Source organism: Ranitomeya variabilis, chromosome 4 (assembly GCF_051348905.1).
Source record: "Ranitomeya variabilis isolate aRanVar5 chromosome 4, aRanVar5.hap1, whole genome shotgun sequence".
In the NCBI taxonomy this organism is placed as follows: domain Eukaryota; kingdom Metazoa; phylum Chordata; class Amphibia; order Anura; family Dendrobatidae; genus Ranitomeya; species Ranitomeya variabilis.
Genome location: NC_135235.1, coordinates 167,586,444 through 167,599,071, shown reverse-complemented (window position 1 = coordinate 167,599,071; position 12,628 = coordinate 167,586,444). Strand labels below are relative to the sequence as shown.

The following is a 12,628-nucleotide window of genomic DNA, read 5'->3' as shown; positions in this document are numbered from 1 at the left end:
TGTCAAACAGTGTTGCTTCCTAAGTGGACAGTTTGATTTCACAGAAGCTTGATTTACTTGGAGTTATATTCTGTTGTTTAAGTGTTCTTTCTTTCTTTGAGCAGTGTATATATTGAATTGCACAAATATTTCTCATTTACTCCCTATTTTATTTACTTTCACACCTATAATAAAAAATTTCTGTCTACAGCTGTTATACATCCACTTATGGATGCCATATACAATAAAGCGGCAGCAGACGTGCTGTAACAATTTTTTTTCACTTTTTTTTTTTTTTTTACGATGGGCAAAGTACTTGTATTTGCTATTATTCACAACCGTGTTTAAAGGGGCTTTCCGGGAATATAGGCTGATCTGCTCGCTTTAGGTTCAAATGTTAGTGCTTTTACTCCTCCGCTGCAGACACCACTGCAGCCAGTCACTGAGCTCAGTGCCTATACTGATGTAGACGGCACCAGTCCGTGGCTTCCTACAGGGCAATCCATCGATCAGGCTCCTGCTCTACAAAGCTCCAGTTTAGCTGACTTGCCAGTGAAGATATGGCTGTAATATTAGAGTGAAACATGATTATTTGCTCTGTAACCATTTATGCATTGTAAGTTTATGTCATTTTTACAAATCTTTTTGTTTCAGAGATGTGGGGTGTGCCAGAATCTGAGATTTATGCTATGGCAATGTGGTCGATCAGCGTTGGAGCTCTTGGAGCGGCAGTGATTGGGATTATTTTGGCCAACACAGACTACTTCCTTCCTACGACAGACAAGGCTACCTTGGAATATTTAGAAGACACAGATCTGAAGCCTATATCAGATGGTAAACGCAACTTACGGTATCAGTGAAATCTAAAAATTATTATCATAGCTAGTGATGAGCAACTCGTTACTCGAGATTTCTCGAGCATACTCGGAGGACCCCCGAGCATGCTTTTTTTTTTTTTTTTTTTTTTTTAGTGCTCGGAGATTTAGTTTTCATCGCCGCAGCTGAATCCTTGATTTACATCTGTTAGCCAGCGTAAGTACATGTGGGGGTTGCCTGGTTGCTAAGGAATCCCCACATGTACTTATGCTGGCTAACAGGTGTAAATCATTCAGCTGCGGCAAGAAAACTAAATCTCCGAGCACTAAAAAAATACTCGGAGGACCCCAGAGCATGCTCGAAATCTCGAGTAACGAGTATATTCGCTCATCACTAATCATGGCGCCATTTATTCCATGGCGCTTGTGAGGAGAGGGATACATAATAAAAAAACAAGTACAATAATCTTAAATACAAGTCAAAACTGGTACAGGAGGAGACAGGACCCTGCCCACGAAGGCTCACAATCTACAAGGAATGGGTAAGGATGCAGTAGGTGAGGGTAGAGCTGGTCGTGTAGTGGTTTGGTGGCTATTGCAAGTTGTAGGCTTGTCGGAAGAGGTAGGTGTTCAGGTTACTTTTGAAGGTTTCCACAGTAGGTGAGAGCCTGATATGTTGGGGTAGAGAGATCCAGAGTAGGGGGGATGCGCGGGAGAAATCTTTTATGCGATTGTGGGAAGAAGAAATAACGGGAGTAGAGAAGGAGATCTTATGAGGATCGGAGATTGCGTGCTGGTAGGTACCGGGAGATGAGGTCTCAGATGTATGGAGGAGACAGGTTGGGGATGGCTTTGTATGTCATGGTTAGGGTTTTGAACTGGAGTCTGTGGGTATTGCGGAGCCAATGAAGGGATTGATAGAGGGGAGAGGCCAGGGAATAGCAGGGGGACAGGTGAATTAGTCGGGCAGCAGAGATTAGCATAGATTAGAGGGGTGCAAGAGTGTTGGAGGGGAGGACACAGAGTAGGAGGTTGCAGTAGTGAAGGTGGGAGATAATGAGTGCATAGACTAGGGTTTTTGCAGATTTTTGGTTGAGAAAATGGTTTATTGCTCAGTCATTTTCCGTAGAAAACCTGTTACATTGTATTATTTGATATGCAGGCAGCATATTATAATATTATAGAGCAGGGGAATCTGATCGAGTAGACTGCACCTCATTGGTGCTTGCAGTGACCACAGCGATGGTGTTCTGGTTTCATAGCTTGAAGATTCTGCCTGGACATTACTATGAGGAGAGAAACCTAAAGGTACCTTCACACTGAACAACTTAACAACGATATCGCTAGCGATCCGTGACGTTGCAGCGTCCTGGTTAGCGATATCGTTGTGTTTGACACGCAGCAGCGATCAGGATCCTGCTGTGACATCGTTGGTCAGAGCTAGAAGGCCAGCACCTTGTTTCGTCGCTGGATCTCTCGCAGACATCGCTGAGTCGGCGTGTGTGATGCCGATTCAGCGATGTCTTCACTGGTAACCAGGGTAAATATCGGGTTACTAGGCGCAGGGCCGCGCTTAGTAACCTGATATTTACCCTGGTTACCATTGTAAATGTGAAAAAAAAAAAAAACCACTACATACTTACATTCCGATGTCTGTCGCGTCCCGTGGCGTTCTGCTTCCCTGCACTGTCAGCGCCGGCTGGCCGTAAAGCAGGGCACAGCGGTGACGTCACCGCTCTGCTTTACGGCCGGCGCTTACAGTGCAGGGAAGCAGAACGCCGGGGGACCCGACAGACACCGGAATGTAAGTATGTAGTGTTTGTTTTTTTACATTTACACTGGTAACCAGGGTAAACATTGGGTTACTAAGTGCGGCCCTGCGCTTAGTAACCCGATGTTTACCCTGGTTACCCGGGGACTTCGGCATCGTTGGTCGCAGGAGAGCTGTCTGTGTGACAGCTCTCCAGCGACCACACAGCGACGCTGCAGCGATCGGCATCGTTGTCTAGATCGCTGCAGCGTCGCTAAATGTGACGGTACCTTAACAGGCAGAGCTTTTACTATCACCACCACAAAGTTGCTTTCTTTTGGGGGTATGTCTGTGTTTTGACGAGGCTTCTGAGCAGTTTGTGGGAGTGGTGGGGTTAGTTGGGTTTCTGAAGTTACGTGTGATGGTTGCAGGGACTGCATTTGTAGGAATCCTTATCTAATTCTCATGATTTCATATAATACATTGCTAATATTAGTCTGTAATTTAGAAGGCCACTGTAGAATTCCTATATACAATATATATCCAGGAGAGCGCAGAACTGACTGAACAATAGACTCTGATTTACGGTAATTATTGCAAATTTATATATTTTTTCCCTACAGATTCAAGAACCCTCAAAGCAAAAGAACTGTGGGAGAGGAATGGGGCGGTGATCATGGCTGTGCGCAGGCCTGGCTGTTTTTTATGCAGAGAGGTAACTCGGCAAACGGACGATAAAAATCTATAATATGTCATATACCTGTCTAATTTGCTGAATATTCTACTTGAGGACTGCAATATTTTGTCAGATATATTCTTGTAATGTTCTATGCATACAATCATGTAAGATCTGTCTTCTGTGTGGTTAACGTTAAGAATTGTATACCATTCAAAATCTGAGCTTGAAAGCCATCCATTACCCTGATATGCCCAACAATCAATTGAACGGTCTCCTTTTCCTACAAGTGGACTCTTCATTACTAGTGGACCCTTGGTTTTATTCAACTGGTGGATAGATATTGGACCTCAGATCGTGTCCTATGCCTGGTCACTGAAGTGGCACCGCTATATGGGACACTTACTGAATGTATTTGTGATTGATTAACCTTGGAGAGCACTCCCTATACAGTACTTATTTGCAACCTTTGCATTTACTGCTACATTCATAGACCCATTGAATTTTGCTTGAGTTTTGCATTTTGGGGCTGATGGTGTTCAGGCTCAGATTATGAATAGTATATTCTCTACTCCTAGACGACCTACAGGAGTCCGTTTTATCTACTGCTGCAGGTCACCATAGTGAAGGTACCTGGTGAACATCAACCTTCAGTATTGATTACCTCACCTTTGTCTTACAAGATTGCATGCGTGCTGGTTATCTGCGATCACTGATTTCTCTCATAATCCGCCTTCTTTGGTGTGTGGCCGTGTCAGGTGTAGCTCAAGCCTTATGTACACTAACGAGGCGGCGCTGCAATATCCGATACAGCTCTTGGACAGGGGTGGTGTGATTTCTGAGAAAACAAATGCAGACAGCTTTTTTTTTTCTAAGTATATTTACCGTATGTACTCGAGTATAAGCCGATCTGAGTAGCCGATTTCCCCCCCCCCCTCCTAATTTTGCAACAAAAAAACTGGGAAAACTTATTGACTCGAGTATAAGCCTAGGGTGGAAAATGCAGCAGCTACTGGTATATGTCAAAAATAAAAGATACCAATAAAAGTAAAATTAATTGAGACATGTAGGTTAAGTGTTTTTTGAATATCCATATTGAATCAGGAGCCCCATATAATGCTCCATGCAGTTCTTTATGGCCCCATATAATACTCCATGCAGTACTTTATGGCCCCATAGATGCCCCATATAATACTCCATGCAGTTCTTTATGGCCCCATAGATGCCCCATATAATGCTCCATGCAGTTATGGCCCCATAGATGCCCCATATAATGCTCCATGCAGTTATGGCCCCATAGATGCTCCATATAATGCTCCATGTAGTTATGGCCCCATAGATGCCCCATATAATGCTCCATGCAGTTATGGCCCCATAGATGCTCCATATAATGCTCCATGCAGTTATGGCCCCATAGATGCTCCATATAATGCTCCATGTAGTTATGGCCCCATAGATGCCCCATATAATGCTCCATGCAGTTATGGCCCCATAGATGCTCCATATAATGCTCCATGTAGTTATGGCCCCATAGATGCCCCATATAATGCTCCATGCAGTTATGGCCCCATAGATGCCCCATATAATGCTCCATGCAGTTATGGCCCCATAGATGCTCCATATAATGCTCCATGTAGTTATGGCCCCATAGATGCCCCATATAATGCTCCATGCAGTTATGGCCCTATAGATGCTCCATATAATGCTCCATGCAGTTATGGCCCCCATAGATGCTCCATGCAGTTCTTTATGGCCCCATATAATGCCCCTTATAATGCTCCATGCAGTTATGGCCCCATAGATGCTCCATATAATGCTCCATGTAGTTATGGCCCCATAGATGCTCCATATAATGCTCCATGTAGTTATGGCCCCATAGATGCCCCATATAATGCTCCATGCAGTTATGGCCCCATAGATGCTCCATATAATGCTCCATGTAGTTATGGCCCCATAGATGCCCCATATAATGCTCCATGCAGTTATGGCCCCATAGATGCTCCATATAATGCTCCATGCAGTTATGGCCCCATAGATGCTCCATGTAGTTATGGCCCCATAGATGCCCCATATAATGCTCCATGCAGTTATGGCCCCATAGATGCTCCATATAATGCTCCATGTAGTTATGGCCCCATAGATGCCCCATATAATGCTCCATGCAGTTATGGCCCCATAGATGCCCCATATAATGCTCCATGCAGTTATGGCCCCATAGATGCCCCATATAATGCTCCATGCAGTTATGGCCCCATAGATGCCCCATATAATGCTCCATGCAGTTATGGCCCCATAGATGCCCCATATAATGCTCCATGCAGTTATGGCCCCATAGATGCCCCATATAATGCTCCATGCAGTTATGGCCCCAGAGATGCCCCATATAATGCTCCATGCAGTTATGGCCCCATTGATGCCCCATATAATGCTCCAATGCAGTCCTTTATGGCCCCATAGACGCTCCATATAGCATTGTGCCACATGTAATGCTGCTGCTGCTATAAAAAAAAAAAAGACATACTCGTCTCTCGTCGCTGCTCCTCAGCGTCCCGTCTCTCCGCACTGACTGTTCAGGCAGAGGGTGGCGCACACACTCATACGTCATCGCGCCCTCTGACCTGCACAGTCATAGCAAGAGGACGGGAAGACGGAGCGGCGCCCGGCGAATGGAACGCGGACAGGTGAATATGAAATACTCACCTGCTCCCGGCGCTCCTGACGCTGTCCCTGCCTGTCCCATGGTACCGCAGCTTCTTCCTGTAATGAGCGGTCACTGGTATCGCTCATTACAGTAATGAATATGCGGCTCCACCCCTATGGGAGTGGAGTCCATATTCATTACTTTAATGAACGGTACCACGTGACCGATGAATAGAGGAAGAGCTGCAGCGCGGGAGACCATGGGACAGGCTGGGACAGCGTTAGGAGCGGCAGCAGCAGGTGAGTCTGCGACAGTCCTCTCTCCCCCTCACCCGGATACCCCGCCGCTGAACATGACTAGAGTATAAGCCGAGAGGGGCACTTTCAGCCCCAAAATTTGTCTCTTGCATTTTTTATTTAGATAAACAATAAACATTAGGTTTCATAACATCAGTATTTGCAGACATACCCGCATGATAGCATTCTATAATCAGCCATGCGGAGGATTTGACTGAAGATCATAAGCATTATTTCTTTCAATTCCTGAGGTGGTGTAAACAATAAGGCATGTCATCAAAGCATGTCAGAGATTTCTTCACAAAGAGAAATGAGGCAATGGAATGGAGTTAATTCTTTAAAATCCTGGTGTGAACTCTTAAACCTGCTCTGCCACCTGCACTGCCTAACCAAAGCCTGCATGCGAAAAGGAAGAGCATCTGCCAGGGAAGCGTACGGTTCCTGTGTGTGTGGCATCCAAGTGACTTTAGAAAACCGATCACAGTTCTCTATTGTAGGAGGCCTCAGAGATATCTCAACTCAAGCCTGAGCTTGACCAGTTAGGAGTCCCCCTTTATGGTGTGGTGAAGGAGAAGATTGGAACAGAGATCGACGATTTCCAGCCCTACTTTAAAGGGGATCTTTTTCTTGATGTAAAGGTACTGAGATCTTCTTATTTTTAAAATTATTTTACTAAAGGAGGTAAAAAATGATTTAAAAAAAGCAGGCAGTTTCTTTCCCACCACAACCCCATCTTCCCCATTCAGGTAAAGTGGATATAAATCAACACGCCACTGTTAAAATGCCAGATTTCTGTTATGGGGGAGGGGGGAATGCTCACCAAGAATAATTTCAGCACTTTTCCACTTTTCCAATAATCCACAATGTGTACAAATGTATTGAGACTCCATCTTTCTTTTTCCACCTGAAAAGATTTTAAGATGGTAGGTGCATAAATATTCACACCCTTAAGCCACATTAGCATATTCGCTATTTTTAAGTCATAACCAGGAGCGGGTGAAAAATACAGAAGTGGCGACATGTTCGGAATATGTTTACCTCTGTGTGTTCCACGTCTCCTAATTTTGGCCTACAAATGCTGATGTAAAATACTGAAAAATGGCCTTTGCCAGAGTCACATTATTGTACAACTCGGCCGAGTGCTATGCGATAAAACAGTGCATAACACGCGGCCCAGTGTTACTCTATGGGGCAGCTCAGATCTACCTTTTTTTTTTCCCTCATGCCAGTTCAGCATGCGGTAACAATCACGAGACCCTGCTTACTTGCATCCATACGTCTATGGGTGCGAGTGAAACATCGCATTGCACTCGGATATCACCTGAGTGCAGCGCGATATACGCCGGCAGCAGAGGAGATGGAGAAATTAACTTCTCCACCTCTGCATCTGTGCTCCGATCCAGTCAAGCGAGAGGATCGGAGCACTGACACTCGGCTCACGCTCGCAGCAGAGCAGGAGCCGAGGGTCATTAGCATATCGCCTCTGGTGCCATATGCTGGTGTGACTCCAGCCTTCAGCTAATTCTTTGTTATAGTAGCCTTTGATTTAATGACCGCATATGGCCTTCTTGGGTAGGCGTTTACCATGGCCCATCTAGTATTTGAAATTTGTACCAACTCTTGGACTCGCTACTTCAAGGAAATATGTCAATTGCAAGGGCATATTCTGTGTATGGTGCCTTGAAAAGGTCATCTACAGATTTTCAATTGGATTGAGGTCTTTGCTATGGCTGAGTAATGGCAAGATATTAACCTTCTGGGAAAGCCATTTCTTTTGTTTTTGGAGGGATGCTTAGGGTTGTAGTTATGCCGGAAGGTAATTCATTTTTAGCAGAGATATATTTGAACTGTTAAGAATTCCCTTTATCTTGACTAAAGCACCAATTCCAGCTGCTAAAACAAACAAAAAAAAACCCAAAGCAAAATGCTGCTTCCATCATGCTTCACTGTGGGTATCGTGTTCTACTGGTGATGCGCTGCACTAAGCAGACTTGGTCTCCTCCACTTCAACTACTATTACTATAGTACATGGTCTACCAAATATACACTGCTACTTGATACTAAAATTAATTGCTAGTCATTTATGGCACAGCTTGGTAGGTGGGAACAATACTTTCTGTAAAGGTACAGCACCTCTATCCACTTTTGTTCATTCTTCAGAAACGCTTTTATGGACCTCAGAAAAGGAAAATGATGTTGCTGGGTTTTATACGGTTGGGAGTATGGCAGAATTTCCGTAGAGCCTGGAAAGCTGGCTTTGAGGGTAACCTGGAAGGGGAAGGCCTTATTCTTGGTGGAGTGTTTGTGGTTGGCTCTGGGAAACAGGTAATGTGAATTTCTTCTTACAATGGTTCATTTACATGTGTGCTTTGCTCATTTCCTGATGACTTGACTGATGTGTCTCCTCTCACATTGACATCACTAACCTGGCCAATAAAATGGCAAATGTGCAGTCCTACTAATCATGGAGGCCCCCCAAACCTTTCCTGCTGCTTATCAATCACTCCTAATTAGTAATTCATGGAAGGGGTCTTTCCACTTGGCATGAGACGTGGCTGTTTCCAGAACTCTCAAAGATCTAGTTGAAAAGAACCACTCCATTGAGCAACAAGGGCTTAACTGACTTTAGCCTGTATGCACTATGACTTGTAGTTAGTCAGCAAATCCATATTTTCCCAATAAGGTATATCGCATTTATTTATTTTTAACTGTCTGATACCTGAAAACATGGTCAAGAATTAACATTCGTAAGGACATTTACTCGGTATTCAGTTTCTCCATACATATTCCATAACCTGTGATGTAATTTAATAAATTACTTGTAGGTAGTGAAACTATGAAACCTTAATATTTAAATGATTAACTCTTATAAAAACAAGAATATTGCCTCAGTGCAACAATTAAAAATGTCTGATCTAGTTACACACATTCCAGTGGACTTATACATTTTCTGCTTACTCAAGGTTTGTTATTTCATATAGAGATGAAAAATGAATGGTGCAATTGTGCTGCTTATTAAATTGAAAGTGATTATTCCTTTCTTGGTCTCCAAAACTAATGTAAGGGTATGTGCACACGTTGCAGATTTGCATGCAGAATTATCTGCACCTCTTGGCAGGAAAGGCAGTTAAATATCCGCACGTTTTTGGTGCGTATTTCATGCGTTTTCTTATCATGCAGATTTGTCTGCGTTTTTGTAACCTAAACAAAGATCTATTTAAAATTATTCTATCTATCTATTTATATATAAAAATTGTGACATAATTTCTTTGTCCAACCTCTTATTTTACATATTCCATGGAAGAATAGTGTTGACACACACATATAGACTGTAGATAGACAGATTTAGATGGTAGGTAGATAGAAAAACTGGTACATGGAGACACACACACACACACACACACACACACACACACACACACACACACACACACACACACACACACACACACACACACATTCACATTCTGCACGCAATATCTGTAATTAAAAAAAATAGTGTGGGATCCCGCGCAGTTTTCTGCACCAGAGAGGGAACTCCGGGGGCCAATATTTCTAGCCTGGGAAGGGGTTAATACCCATGGAGCTTCCCAGGCTATGAATATCAGCCCGCAGCTGTATATTTAGCATTTACTGGCTATTAAAATAGGGGGACCATTCACTTGTACTGCACTGTGATGCAGCAAAGTGGCCAATGTTGCTGTGTAGCCTCAGCCCAAATTGCTACTAGACATCTGAAAATGTAAGGATAGGTCATATAAAATCTAACTGCCCAATCTTTATCTCCTGTTACATCTTCTGTAGGGGGAGACTCAGACACATTAAACACTAGTCAATTGGTTGACTGGTCCTGCTCAATTCAGTGAGTTCAGCTGATACTATGTGCAACACCAGCTCCAAAACAGTAAACATTTCCTTTCAGTACAGTTTCCCTCCAGTGACATCATGGGGGTGCCAAATTTAGCTCAGAACACTCTCAAAAAACTGTACTACACAAGCGAACCAATAAGAAAGAGAGTACACTATCCTGAATAAAATCCAAATAATTTATTTCATAAATACAATTTGTCATGACATAAATCAGCACAAACGATCACATATGAACAAGGTAGAAAGAAATTACTTCACAGGTATAACACCCAGGACCAGCATATGTAAGTGGATGGGAGGACATAGCAGAAATTTAAACCCATAATAAATAGATATCACTTTCGGATATGATGGCACAGCCGCTAAATAAGTAATTAAATGTGATAATTAAATACTATCCTTTAAAGTGCCAAGTGCATGGGGTTAAACCCGCATATATAAAGTGCTATCACTCCAAAAGCGGCTAAGCCATACAACATATCCTGCAACTAATCATTACTTAAAGGGGACCAAAGTTCTCTCAAAGGGTCTTGCTAATGACCTTACCCATAATTCTCCACTGCTGGAACCTGAGCGATGCAGCCCCAATGTGTATGTGTATGGCCAGCTTCTTGAGGGTGCAAATGTGCTACCAGGGTCTGAGAAGAAAAGGATGGGACATATTAACATCTAACTACCTGAACGCTGTCTACCTCCACATGCACCATCAGAGAAGAGATGGGAGGCCCCAAACATTAAATAGATGGTCAGTCCATCTCTCAGATATTGCAGTGCTCTGACAAAAATTAAGAGACCACTGCAAAATGCTCAGTTTGTTTGATTTTCTCTCTTATAGGTACATTTTTTAGTAAAATGTAAATTGTTCTTTTAGTCTATAATGACCTGACAACATGTCTCTGAATTTCCAAGCACTAAATTTTGTATGTATTTTCTGAAAATGAGAAATGGTCAAAATAACAAAAATACATTGCTTGCAGACCTCAAATAATGCAAAAAAAAGTAAGTTCATAATCATTTAGAAACAACAATACTAATGTTTTAACTCGGGAAGAGTTCAGAAATCAATATTTTGTGGAATAATTGATTATTTAGGTCTGCAAGCAATGCATTTATTTTTATTATTTTTTTTTTTTTGTTATTTTGAACATTTTCTCATTTTCAGAAAATACAAAATTTATTGCCTGGAACTTCAGAGACATGTTGTCAGCAGTTTATAGAATAAAAGAACAATTTACATTTTACTCACAAATATAACTATAAAGAGAAAAATCAGACAAACTGAACATTTCGCAGTGGTCTCTTAATTGTCTCTTAATTTTTGCCAGAGCTGTATTTTTTTTTTGACACTTGATGTTTTTGCAGCGTTACTTTTTTTTAATGCAAATTTTCAGCTGTTTTACAGTACCAGCAAAGTTTGTGAAATCTCATGCACACAGCTTATTTTCAGGATTTTGGGCTGTGAATTTATTTTTTATCTTGCACAGTGGGGCATGTCACGTATTTCAGCATTTTTTTATTTTTTTATTTTTTCCTTCATCACTAAAATGAGTGGGTGGTAAACCAAACACAAGGAAAGGGAATCATGTTTTTGCTGTTTCTCCCCCCCCCCCCCCCCAACACTAAATTTAATCAGCATCCACAAGAGGCAAATCTAGCATGCCAAATCCGCAGAAAAAAAAACACAAAGGAAAACAACCTTTTTTTTTTTTTTTTTTTTTTCCAGCTAAAAGATCAGGTTTTTCTGCAGGGGGAAAAAAAAGCCTAGTGTGAACTTACCCTTAATATGTGTGATCAGCTTTAGGGTGCAGATGCCACTGCCTTGCTTTATAACTCTTTGCATTTCACAATTTCCAGGGAATTCTCCTTGAACATCGTGAGAAGGAATTTGGAGATAAAGCAAATCTGACAGCTGTCCTTGAAGCTGCTAAGAAGATAAACAGAAACACGGAAGTTCATTAACACGTTGGATACATTTCCTCATTTAGCTGCAAATTCCAATTACCATGAGATTCTATTGATGGCGCTAATTTTCAGCTGTGGAATGCAACTTATTTATTAAACTGATAATGGAAGTGATGTTGTGTTTTATTCACAAATGTACATGAAACCTTTTAAGAGCATTATCGACACTTGTTTTGCTCATGGCTAATTTGCTTCTATCATTTTCAAAGGTTGAACTTGATATGTGGCTGTTATGGGTAACAGGAACACCTTTCCCTTGCTCCAATTTTAATAATTTCTTCCAGTTGTGTTTTCCAGTTGTTTACCATCTGCCATTTTTCAATAACTTAATATTTTGTGAATGTCTCCAACATAAATTTGGCTTCAATAAAATATTTTCTCTTTAACAATGTTATATCCCACACAAGACACCAAAACAGTTGGTTTCCTGTTCTTGACTGGGGAATCTTTTGTCTGAATGTGTCGGTGATACCCAAAGATACGTTTTTCCCAGGCCCGGCCAGTCGGTTTGGCCAACGGCCCTTTCCATGCATAGGCCTTGGGCAGGGGTCCTTTTTGAAGTGCTGCACCAGGGTGGCTTGGTTGTCATGCAGACACGAATAGTGGTTCCATTCTCTATAGTTGGCTGGCTACTACAGT

The 12,628-nt window shown here is 42.2% G+C and overlaps 1 protein-coding gene across 1 annotated transcript in view; it reads left to right on the top strand.

The window, feature by feature from the left end:
* PRXL2A (peroxiredoxin like 2A) overlaps positions 1–12,378 on the top strand; it is a 29,726-nt gene extending 17,348 nt beyond the window's left edge. Inside the window, exons 2-6 of the mRNA XM_077259360.1 lie at positions 634–813; positions 3,168–3,259; positions 6,655–6,795; positions 8,318–8,482; positions 11,882–12,378. Of these exons, the coding sequence (XP_077115475.1) occupies positions 636–813; positions 3,168–3,259; positions 6,655–6,795; positions 8,318–8,482; positions 11,882–11,986 (681 nt within the window). The 5' untranslated portion in view covers positions 634–635 and the 3' untranslated portion in view covers positions 11,987–12,378. The remainder of the gene's footprint in view (positions 1–633; positions 814–3,167; positions 3,260–6,654; positions 6,796–8,317; positions 8,483–11,881) is intronic.
* The last annotated feature ends 250 nt before the right edge of the window (positions 12,379–12,628 follow it).